Source organism: Callorhinchus milii, unplaced genomic scaffold, assembly GCF_018977255.1.
Source record: "Callorhinchus milii isolate IMCB2004 unplaced genomic scaffold, IMCB_Cmil_1.0 Scaffold1, whole genome shotgun sequence".
NCBI classification, from domain to species: domain Eukaryota; kingdom Metazoa; phylum Chordata; class Chondrichthyes; order Chimaeriformes; family Callorhinchidae; genus Callorhinchus; species Callorhinchus milii.
Window position 1 is genome coordinate 116,237,855 of NW_024704742.1, and position 12,384 is coordinate 116,250,238.

Consider the following 12,384-nt stretch of genomic DNA (forward strand, 5'->3'; position numbering starts at 1 on the left):
GTCTTGAGTGGTTTTGACTAAACTTGTAAACAGTATTACAGATTTGCCCAGTCTGTTGTATTTAGGTATTGGCCCACCTATTATTATTATTGGCTGCCAGCAGATCAACTTTAGAATCTCCCTTTAAAACCCATCACAATCTTACCCCTCCCCCGCACTACTTCTGCCATCTCCTGTGGTCCTATTCTTTTGCCCGTTATAGTCCATTCTTCCAAATCTGGTCCACCTTTTGTTCCTCAGTCCTTTCGTCCTTTCGCACTTCCATCGGTAGCTGAGCCTTCAGCCACAATGCTTCTGATCTCTGGAGTTCCTATTGTCCTTGCCTTAAACCCCTCTTAAAAATATATCTCTTTAATTGTGCCATTGATCAATGCACTCTCCTTGCTTGGTGATTCATATTGCCATGTGTGAGGCTTTATGTAACTGCAAGTTGTTATTCTACAAACCAGGCGTATGTGTTTATCTTAGCTTTCCATTTGCTAAGAGCAGGAGGAGGAAATGAGCAGAGGGAGATGATTTGCTTTCTCAAGGGAGATAAATGCTTGATTTACCATTATTTCAGCTCAGTTCCCAACTCTTGGCTCCTAGCCCAGTGGTATGCTTTTGAAACCCATCAGATGCCAGAATTAAACTCCAGACTTGCAGTGAGATTAATTCACAGCCTTCTGGTTACTGATTAGATTTCTAATGTGAGAAACTCATTACTTTGCTGAAAGCTCAGAAAGAGAAAAATGTGAAATATTTCTGTTTGAGCAGTGGAATGGGATGTGTGGTATGTGAATATCGTCAGGTAGGCAAAGCGTGAAACTACTTCCTATCTCTCCCATGTGAGCAAGGCTTGAATGAACATTGTTGGATCTATGCTGTAGCTTATTAGTTCCGTGCATGCCAGATACATGGCCATAGTTGTCTGGGCATCTGGAATGAAACATACACTTGGTGACGGGGTATCTCAGAAGCAGTTAATGGGGAGCATAAGAATGGGTGAAATGTTGCAGAATTGACATTGTTCTAGACTGGGTTCAATTGTCCATTTTATTGAGAATGATCACAGATACATCCACTAAAGAACATTATAGACCACATGCTGAGCTTGATTTCTGTGATCCTTCAACCAGTGCATTTTCAGAGCTTGAGAAACTTTGAAAATTTCCCGATACATTGTAAAAATAGTGAAACTAACCAAACCAAAATTGTTTGTGTGATATCTTTGGGAATTTTGCTTGTAACACTTCTATTCAACAGAATTCTTTTCCCTCCGATCTTGAAACCAGTGCTATCAGTTTTTCTGAATGTGTGCCTGAGGCGTTAATAATTACCTTGGTCTGCTTACTAAATTTTACAGTCACGTTAGTCGCTGACTCAACTCTCTGTGAACAGGTAATCCTGCCAAGAGTTTAGAATAAATATGAAACTCTGAATGGATTTATATAATACATAAAAAAGTGCTATAACATAATACATCAAATTGTATTTGCTTCTCCAATGGCCCAAGTTATGAAGGTTACAACTTTACAGGCTGGAAAGCTGGACAGTAAAATGTGCTGTCAGGTAAAAGGTCCAGTACGGGAAACAATTGGAGTCTATGATTGAGGTCAGCTCCCATGGATAATGGAGGAGGAAACTCATAATGGTTCCTGCTCCCATTTGCTATCCCGAAAACTCTGCTGGAATGTGTCTGTGTGTGATCTTTGAGTGAGGACAGGATTGAGCTTTAGCTAATGTCTCACCTGTTATTAAAGAGCCTCCCAACACTCAGCAACAATAACAACTTGCATTTATGCTGCATCCTTTCCACGGGACAATCTTGGACCACTCATGGTTCAAAACTTGCACGTGAATAGTAGCCATGGAACAACAACAACAAGATTCCATTTATAGAACGCCTTTCACGTCGGGAGGACGTCCCAAGGCGCTGTAAACGCCTAGTGAGGAACCTTACCTCACTAAGAGGGGGAAACAAAACTGAATCCCTTCAGGAACAAAGTGGAGAAAAATAGATGGATTAAAGGGAATTTACCTGTTCAAACCTGTTGAAACAGGTAAATTCCCTTTAATCCACCTATTTTCCTCCACTTTGTTCCTTTTAAAACACTGACAGACTTATTTAAGAGCTCTTTTACACACGCATCAAAATGTTCCATTATTCTACTTCTCCTTATTGAAGGCTTTCACTCTGAGTTTGCATCTCTGGTAGATGAGGACTCAGCTCCTGAACTCACTGATGCTTACCACCAAGCTCAACTTGTACCATGACTGGTTCATAAGTGACTTGTTTGCTGATAAACAGTGATTTTTTTGTGTGTGCTAAAATGAGATAACAAACAGGATGAAGAATTTCTCTTGGGCGTCAAACCCTAATTACAGAGATTTTCAAAGAAATGTTTGAACATTTTCTTATAGCAAAATGTGTTCCTTTGCATAAGCAGAGCATAGATAACACTCCACTTAACTCAGATTACAGTTAAGAAATAATGAAAGGGTTTACATCTTCAACAATACAATAATTTTTTTAAAAAAATAATCCTCGCATTTGATATGGCGCCTTTCATGTCAGGATGACGTCTTAGGGATTCACTATAAAATGTAGTGACTGTATTCTATGGGTGAACAATTCCTTTGATCTGTAAAACAATCACTTGCATGAGGTAATTTGCCAAAAACATCTGCTGGGTCATGAGGTGTATTCTATAAAATCTGAATTTTGGTTCTGACTCTTATTTTAACAGGGCAAAAATAAGGACAAAGATACCAAAGAGAAAGAGAAATGGAGCAACGGACATCACTTTATTACAGGGACTCTTTCAGGAGCGATGCAGTGTCCATTTTGTGACAAGGTTGTTGCAGGAAAAGATATGCTCCAATGCTTCAGTGAGTTCCAAGCATTTGACTTAAGGTCGTTCCAGTCCGTTGCTGGAAAAAGTTCCAACAGTTCACTATGCCATGATGTAAACCTGCAAGATACAGAATGTTGTTTACACAAATTTTTTAGGAAACAATTACCTTTGTTCTCTTTCAGATTGTACTTTGAATGTCCATAAAAACTGCAAAGATTCTCTTCCCATGTGTACCAAGGTAAAACACTGTGTGTGTGTCTGTGTGTGTGTGTATATACAATCGAACTTCATTGTGGTTGGGGTCCATAAAATCCCAACCAGAGCTATAATGGAGGACAATCTCTGGTCAGCGCTTCTGCGTTCACTGTCAGACAATGTCCTGCTCTAAAATGTGGCTGACATCCAGGTCATCAATTCCACCTGTGGCGGTGGTGACATCATGACCAGGGAAACTGCAAACTCGTTTGAATGTAGACTGATGTCTATTGGAAAGTTGCCTTTGTTGTTTGCACGGTATTGTTTGGGGCCATTTAAACCCGACAGGTAGCAGGAACTGTTAAAGGATGCGATTGTCTGGAGGAGGCCTGATTTACATGGAAACTTATTGTCTGTATGCATGTGTATTGTGAGTGTGAGAGGCCAATCACCAATCACAAGGGAATAAAAGTCTAGGTGTTTGAGTAGGCAGGAGAGTTGCCTTGGAGTGACTTGTAACAAACAAGAGGGTCAGCTTGCTCCTCTGCTCAAACCGTAAGTGCCAGCATTTTATGTATTACGACTCCGACTTAATTTAAGGCTTTGGGGTGTCATCAAAATATATGCTTGTGTCCATTAAATATTTTAAAGTTATTTTGAGAAGTGCGTATTTTAAATTTGTTAATATAAACGGGATACTGGTTTTGTCCTCCCGACTCGAGAAGCCCCGACTCTAATCACTGAAGCATTAGGTATAAAATACCAAGCTCCATGACACACCAACCTCAATTCTCATGTGCGGTGCTGAATTTGCTTTTAGCCACTATCAGCAACAACAACAACAAGATTACATTTATATAGCACCTTTCACGTCGGGAGGACAGTTTACAGCAAGGCGCTGAACAGTTTACAGATTTCAGACCCGAGCTGGGGTCAGGGAGTGAGAAGGAAGGGGAGGGGGGTGACCGAAGGCATGGTTGAAGAGGAGGGTTTTGAGGCGGGACTTGAAGAGGCTAAGGAGGGGGCGAGGCGGAGTGATTGGGGGATGGAATTGCAGAGTTTGGGGGTAGAGTAGCTGAAGGCTCTCCTGCCAATGGTGGGGCGGGTGGGTTGGGGGACGTGGAGCAGCCGGAGCCAGCTGAGAGGAGGGAGTGGGTGCGTTGGAAGGAGGTTAGGACAAAACTCTGGAACACTCTTCCTCTATCCCTCTGCCTTGCCTCCTCCTTCCCTATCTTCAGGTCGCTCCTGCACTCAACATCTTGATTGAAGCAGTATTCCTCAGTACTTCACTGAAATATGAGCCTATTCTATAAGCTCCTGGTCTAACATAAAGGTTGAACCTATAATTTTCTGACCCAGCGGCAGAAATGCTACGAACTGAGCTCAACTGACACAGTATAATGTAGGATTATTTATCATTGATAAAACTTTTCTTCAATTTGGAACAGGACAGATGGAAATCGCAATGTTGTTTTCTGGTTTCATGCAACCTCATGTTCTTAAGAGCATCTAATTAAAGTCGACAAAAGATTTTGGGGGTGTCAAAATCACACCTTGATCCAAGTACTTGTGGAGACATTAAAATGTGTGAAGTGGAAGATTGTTTTTGTGTAGGGAAATGAATGTGTTGTGTGCTCAGTGTGTTGCTCTAATCTGCAAATGAATTGCTTCAGCCTTAATAGACCATTCTCTTTATTTTGCAATATTTGTGATTTTATTTGAGCAGAAACCTCAAGATAGATACCAGATGATATCGCGAAATAAACCAACACACTCTCTGCAGTGTGAGTATGAGAAGTTCAATATGAGAATGTGTGAAGTTAACACCTGTGTATTTACAATTGCTTAAATTGCTTTCTGTAGTTGCAGAAAGAAAAAAAGAAAAAAGCTGAAATTCCAATTTGGAGTTGTGATCTTGTTGCCACTGCAGGCATAAACTACAGTGGCAACAAAACCATAAGCACAACTTAAGTGAAAAACAATCGCTGTTAGATATATTGGTCATTTCAGATGAGAAGAGGAATCTTAGTGGTTAGAGCACTCGCAAGCGAGAGGACCTGGGTTCGATTCCCAGCAGGGCGAAATGTTAGGCAAGTTTCCTTACTCCACACGCCTCGGTTTACCTGGCAGTAAGTAGGAACCCTGTTATTAATTGGTTGTTGGGTCACTTTTCTGGGGGTAATAATCCCTTCAAAATAAATAAATAAATAAGTTGGCCACTCAATCCACGACTATTTGTTGGACACTGCTGTATGTAATTGCTCACCAAAAATAGTCAATTCACTTTACAGTGTATTCTGTGAAGCACTTTGAGACGTCTCAAAGACACGATAAGGCACTATGTGAAATGTAAGACTTATTATTACGGAACACTGTATTCTAACACTGAAGGATTTGGGTGCAATTATTAATCATTCACAGATAACATGAATCTATTGTCAACAAATTTAATTAAATATTGGTTGCATGTTGATTTGTGTATAAAATTTGACTTTAAAATGATGGGGATGTAATCAGGATATTCGACTTATATCATGATGGTGAGAGAACGAAAGTACCATATAGCCTTAAAACTGAACTAAAGAAGCAGGGATTCATCCCACTTGGCTCCTGTTGAGTCTGCAAGCCAAAACCCCAATGGTGGTCCTAACTGTGTAAGCGGGGAAAACTTGCCAGATAGTGCATTCAGTGTTCTTATGGGGATTTTAGCTGATTAAATGTCAGCGGTACCCCAGCTTACACTCTGGGGTCCCCAAGCTCAATGCAATTTATGGTTTTGGACTAAAAGGAAGTAGAAAAAAATTGAACTACCAGAATATAAACCTGCAAAATATCTGTTGTGTCGACAGCTGCCTCAATCAAAGAAGTTTCAACTTCACAGTCATCCTTCTCATCGCTCAACACCTCCTCATCCTCGCTGCCTGTTGGAATATCTGCACTGAAACGAGAAAGCTCACTGCAGCCTTTATCTAAGAGTGCTTCAAGTATTAGTATCGAGAGGTACGTAGAAACTCGTTGAAACATTCCTCTAGATAATAGAAGCTGCATTTGTTAAAGTAGTTCAGTACGGCAAATGTTCATTTTGGTTATTTCAGAAGAATCATGGAGTCTATGGATGTAGAAATGGATCCCTATACTTCTAGGAACAGATCCCAGTCTGAGGAATTACTCCAAACAATGGGCACATCTCCATCAACAGAAGTATCTGCGCTGGAGGGTGAGCATTTCTGATTGAACTGTGCTCTATATGTAGAGGCACAGTAAATGACTGCTAATGTAGTCTGTCTTTTGTATGTACAGTAGTAATTTCACAAGGGAGCAGCCTATCGATTCATCCGGTCTACCCAATCCAATTTCCCACGTGATTCCTTGAATATATCCATCTTGAAATCTAATAACCATGAAGTATTTTGGGTGACAAAAAAGGGACTAGTTGCATTCAGAAATTCATGGCCTGTTCCACATGGCAATCACACTTTTCCTGAAAACAAATGTCTGATTACATTTCTTATTCCTTTATTACAAAGGAAACTGTCTATGGAGGGATGGAGACCAGAATTGCTTAGTGAAGAGATGGGAATAGATGGATTTTGTGGTTTTACTTAATCACTGTAGCATATTGGTTTGAGCACTCGCTACATAAGCGAGAGGACCTGAGTTCGGTTTGGGCAGGGCGAAACCTTAGGCAAGTTTACTTACTCCACATGCCTCTGTTTACCTAGCAGTATGTAGGAACCTGGCAGATTGCTTTCCAGGGGTAATATTCCTTCAAAAAAAAAAAAATTTGGTCACTCAATCCACGGTTGTTTGTGGGACACTGCTTTGCACAATTGGCTGCTGCGTTTCACCCATAAAATATACAATCGACTTTACTACATGTTCTGTGAAGCCTTTGAGATGTCTCAATGATGTGATAAGGCGCTATATCAAATGCAAGGATTATTATTTTTATTACGTTTGGGAATTGGAGCGATTCTATGCAGACTTTTCTCCAGGACAACGCTAAAGTGTTGTCCACAATGGGGAAAGTTGTGCATAATCAGTGGAGAGAGCAGACTTGATGGGCTGAAATTATTTTTATCTTGAGTCCGCAGTCTTGCTGTTACTCTAGGAATTCAGAGATCAGCTTTCTTAAATCAATCCTTGCATTTGTTATAATGCCTTATCACATTGCCAAAGTCTCAAAGTTCTTCACAGGTTTGACTGTAAAATTTAGTAACTTTATTTGTAGGTGAATGCCAAGAAACCTCAATAAATCAATTTAATTCTCTTTTCAAACAGTGCCATAATATCTTTAATATCCACCTAAACAGGCAGATAGAAACTTGGTTTAACATCCCATCGAAAGATTGACACAACTAACAATGTATCACTGCCCCAACAAGGCACTGGATTGTCATCCTGGATTGTTGAGTTCAAAGTCCCTGACCATTTCCCCCCTGCTCGGGTCCTGACCCAACTGTCCAGCGCCTTGGGATGTCCTCCCGACGTGAAAGGCGCTCTACAAAATGAAATCTTGTTGTTGTTGTGGAACTTGTGCCCACAATCTTCTCCCTAGGAGGTGAGAGTGCTATCAACTGAGCCAAGCTCGCATGTGACTTTGAACAACAACAATTTGATTATAGATTATAGCGATTATTATAGAGCCTTACATGTCAGGTAAACGTCTCAAAGTGCTTTACATGCACATTGTGAATCACTGAACATAGTGGGAAGGGGGTAGGAAGAAGGTGACTGAAAGCATGGTTGAAGAGGTAAGCTTTTAAGGGTGTTTTGAAACCAGAGAGAGATCACAAGGCAGAGGGATTTGGGGAGTCGCTCCAGAGTCATCTACCTAGGAAAATGCGCTATAGGCAGCTCCTTTAGAATGCACCTCAGTTGAACATGGCTTCATTCAGACCATGGGTTGGCTATGCTGTAAACCTGGCTTCTGGCACTGACTTTTTGCTTTTTCACATTACAAGTTGTCAGGTTGCATTTGTGCTGCATGCAGTCAGTGCCATAAACATCACTACTTATACACTGCGTACGTACCTTATGCGCAGTAAGTGCTGCCTACATCACTTCGCCAAGGAAATGTCTTTAGCAGAATTCTTTACACATAGTGTACATGGACAGCACATAGAAAGTGACGTTAGCAGCAACCCAATGATCTGCAAGTCAGTTGTTCAAGCTTTGTTTAACTGGCCTCTGAGATATTGGACTCGGACAAATAGGTTATAATGTGATTGCTCTGTATTACATAAGGTACAGTAAACAATGCAAAACCCAAATGGGCTGGAAATTTCACTGACCCAATAAGTAGATTTCATATGGATCTATTGAATCTGTTCCAGGAAAACTTGATGCCTCAGAGACCCTGCAGTCATGCCAGCATGTTTTTTTCATCAAGTCGTGTTCTATGCTTTTTTTTAATCTGGAGGTTTCTCTATTTATTTATGAAATATTTGCAGTTTTTGTTTTAGCCAATAAGTAATTGATCTGTAATGTTAAATCCTCATGTAAGAGATGGCAAAATTATTTGTTTTCTCACTCTTCCTTAACTACCTTAAAAAGTCAGCTACAGGGGCATGGGGAAAGGCCATGGGGTTTGGTTGTTAATATTTTACCATGTTACTCTACTTATTATGTTGTTTGTGAAGGAAAACATTTTTTTTTAAAAGTTGATGGTTTTTACATTTTTTAATAGATAACGTTGTCCCCTCAATGCGTGGAGATCTTGAGAGCGATGCACAGGAGTTTAAAGCTGAGTCCTGGAGCCTTACTGTCGATCCTACATTTTGTGATAAACAAGAGAAGGATTTAATAAAGAGGCAAGATGTGATCTATGGTGAGTTCTACAGTTTCATAATTATTAGCAAATTATTATAAGCAGAGTGATATTCAGGAAAGTCAAAGTTTATTTCTTTTGTTTTTTTTAAGTGGATGATTAATTCTGACTTTTTTTTGCCATTTATTTAATTTTAATTCAAGTCTTTCTGAGATATGGTGATCTGGTTCTAATGATGCTGGCAGCCTTTGTTACCTCATGTGAAGAGGGAAGGGACAGGCCTTGTGAAGCAGTTGGAGGGAGTGTAGCCAATACAAAGAGGTTATATTTTCACTAGATCGATTTGGATGAAGAAAGCCCTTCGGCCAATCTGATCTTATCCATCCAAAGTATGCATCCTATCACCCTCCCATCACAGCACCTACCAAGCTGCTTTTTAAATGAGTCCAGTGTTCTGGCTCAACCACCCTTCCCTGTAACCTGTTCCAGTTGTTAATTATCCTCAGAGTAAAGAAAAACTTCCTGGTCCTTGCAACTCTAAACCAAAACTCTAAACCTAACTGCTCTAGTGGGTAAAACCAGATGATGCATATTGCTGAGTGCTGAGTTAGCTGATTTCACCCAGTGTAGCAGTTGGGGCAGGGGAAAGTCAGCAAGGGTTTACACAATTTACACAATTGTGCTCTTTAGTCAATTAAGAGGCTTCTACTAAAAAGAAAGTGTGTGTCAGCCTCAGCTATGTTGCATTTACCTTCCCTTCCTAGGAGTTGACTAGCTTGCCAACACTCACAAACTGTTGAGGCTCACTACATCATAAATGCACACTTGAGTGAAGTACTGGAGGACGATTGGTGCCTGTGGAGCTGTAGGAGGAAAATAGTCAGGAAGGGAGAAAAATTGGTGGAAAAAGCAACAGCATAGGAAGAATATCCAGCATTTGTCTCTAATTATCCTTCTTCACCTCACCTGCAGAGCTCATGCAAACTGAGATGCACCACATTCAGATCCTGGAGATAATGTCAGAAATCTTCAGGAAGGGAATGAAGGAAGATCTGCAGTTTGATCACAGCACCATCGACCGAATATTTCCTTGTTTAGACGAGCTCTTAGAAATTCACAAGAACTTCTTCTTCTGTTTGAAAGAGAGGCGGCGGGAGTCTTTTGTTGAAGACAGTGAAAGGAATTTCTTTATCAGCAGAATCGGCAACATTCTCATGCAACAGGTATGGCAAGAGAAGGAAACAATCGCAATTGCCTTCAAGTTATAGGAAATATTTAAATTGAAATATAATTAATAGCTTCTGTGCCTCAGAAAGCACGGAGACCCATCTGGAAGTCAAGAGGAAAATAAATGGAGTTGCTGCAATGTAACACTCCCTGCGGCTTAAAGAGCACTCATTAGAAAACAGCAGCATAAGTTGTGCTTGAGATCAGAAAATCAGTGAAGTGTGTCCATTGCTGAAAACCCAACGTAGGTTCAGTTGATCTGTGAGAACTGAGCTCTGAGGCATTCTCAGGGTGGAGTCAGCGTGATATACCTGCGAAGAAGGAGAAGCAGGGGAGAGGGAAGAGAGAGTGTACACTGCAGTCCGAGATGTGTTTTTTTCAGCATGATGTACCATTTATAATACTCTCATTGCTATTTCTCAACATTTTTTGCTTACTCCGCCTTCCCCCCACTGTATAATCTATAATTACGGTTCCCATCTCCTGACGATCATTCAACAAATGGTGATTGTGACTGAGTTGTTTGATACCTCGGTATGGAAATCAGTGAGCTAAATATCACTTGCCACATGTTGTGGAAAGTAGATTGAAGATGAATTGACTTGCAGTCGTCTTGTGCACCTACTCACAGCTGCTTGCTGAGTTAGTGCCCTGAAGCGGTCGCCTGCCTGATGTCTCAGACAAGGAACGGTTACATACCACAGAAGAACAGAATGAATCATTTTTAAAATGGCTTGGGGTAATGAAACAGCAAAGTACCCTTTAATGTCTCAAAGCTTTTGATTACACATGTATGCATGATGTCAAAACATCTCAGACAATGGGATCTTCTTAATACACTGCAGGTATATGATACTGTGGAACAGGACCACTGATCCCTCTTATCTGCATTATTTATTATTAGTGTCATTCATACATGTCACTTGCTAACAGCTGAAGATTAATCCCAGCAAAAAATACATAACAGCCAAAATAATAGTTCGTGCCTTGTATAAAGAGACAGAAACCAAAGCTCCTCCAATGGCTGTTGATGAAGTTGCTTTCTGATCAGAAGCTGAACAGAGTCCTTTGTTTCATCCTGGGTTGTGCTGAATTAGTTGATCTCAGCTGGGATGAGTACTTGGGTGCTACATTTGGCATCAGTTCCTTGACAATGGATAAGTTAGTCAGTCAATAGATAAGAGACTGGCTCACATGTGAAGAATGGCTACTTGGGTGAGGAACTGGAATGGTTGGTGCCTTTGAACTTTGACCACAGCACTTTAGGGAGTATGGGTGGGGGGAGAGAATTATAATTTCAATCCAGATATATGAAATATAATAATAAAAAAAATTGGCAGAGCTACAAAGAGGTTATTGAAGCTTGAAGTTCTGATATTGAAAACAAGTTTTGTTCTCGGAGTTTATAAAGGCATCAGAACCCCTGTATTCTGTTTTCATTGCCGGCCTTGTATATTGTGCATATTGCAATTTGTAATCATTGCCAGCTATCCTTTGTTCTCAGTTTGATGCATCTTCCTGTGACTGATGTGCCTGGCATGCTAATGTGCTGCTCTGCTGAAGACCTTTCTTTTTGACCGCGCCTTTGGTCACCTTCCTCCCCCTCTCCCTGGCTCGGTCCCGGGATCCGAAACTGTAAAGCGCACTTGAGACGCCGTCCGGCGTGGAGGGCGCTATATAAATCCAAGTTGTTGTTGTTAAAGTGCTTGCACCTCTTTATGTGGTCAGTCTGGAAATGCTATTTTTCTTGTTTCTTGATAAAGGTGAGCTTCTGCTGTAAGATTTTGTTGTGACCTGTAAACATAGGTGGTTGAGCGATCTTCATTGGTTACATTTAAATATCCCGAAAACGGAGGAAATTCTAATCTTTTATTTAACAGTTGCATTTTGTGGGACTGTTTAAAACCGAAAACAAGGTGGGACTGATTGTAAGGCAGTTTACTCAGGGCTTGTGCAACAGGCACAGCTGATTGAAATCCCTCTTCTGGGTACCCAAGCCTCTTGAACTCCCTCCCTCCATCTCTGCATCTCTTGATTCTCAGCAAATTCACCCACAACAACAACAACAACAACAAGATTCCATTTATAGAGCACCTTTCACGTCGGGAGGACATCCCAAGGCGCTGTACAGTTGGGTCAGGACCCGAGCAGGGGGGAAATGGTCAGGGTGAGGGGAGGGAAGGGAGGGAGTGAGGAGGGGGTAGAGAGTCGAGAGGGGAGCTGAAGGCACAGTCAAAGAGAAAGGTCTTGAGACCGGCCTTGAAGGAGGAAAGGGAGGAAGCAAGGCGAAGGCACTGGGGGATAGAGTTCCAGAGCCTAGGGGCTGAGAGGCTGAAGGCCCGGCCACCGATGGTA

General features: G+C 41.2%; 1 protein-coding gene across 1 annotated transcript in view; it reads left to right on the forward strand.

Moving 5' to 3' along the window:
* arhgef28a (Rho guanine nucleotide exchange factor (GEF) 28a) overlaps window positions 1-12,384 on the forward strand; it is a 105,483-nt gene that overhangs the window by 36,040 nt on the left and 57,059 nt on the right. The window contains exons 8-14 of the mRNA XM_042331699.1: window positions 2,730-2,871; window positions 3,020-3,075; window positions 4,759-4,846; window positions 5,882-6,032; window positions 6,128-6,249; window positions 8,722-8,862; window positions 9,775-10,025. Of these exons, the coding sequence (XP_042187633.1) occupies window positions 2,730-2,871; window positions 3,020-3,075; window positions 4,759-4,846; window positions 5,882-6,032; window positions 6,128-6,249; window positions 8,722-8,862; window positions 9,775-10,025 (951 nt within the window). The remainder of the gene's footprint in view (window positions 1-2,729; window positions 2,872-3,019; window positions 3,076-4,758; window positions 4,847-5,881; window positions 6,033-6,127; window positions 6,250-8,721; window positions 8,863-9,774; window positions 10,026-12,384) is intronic.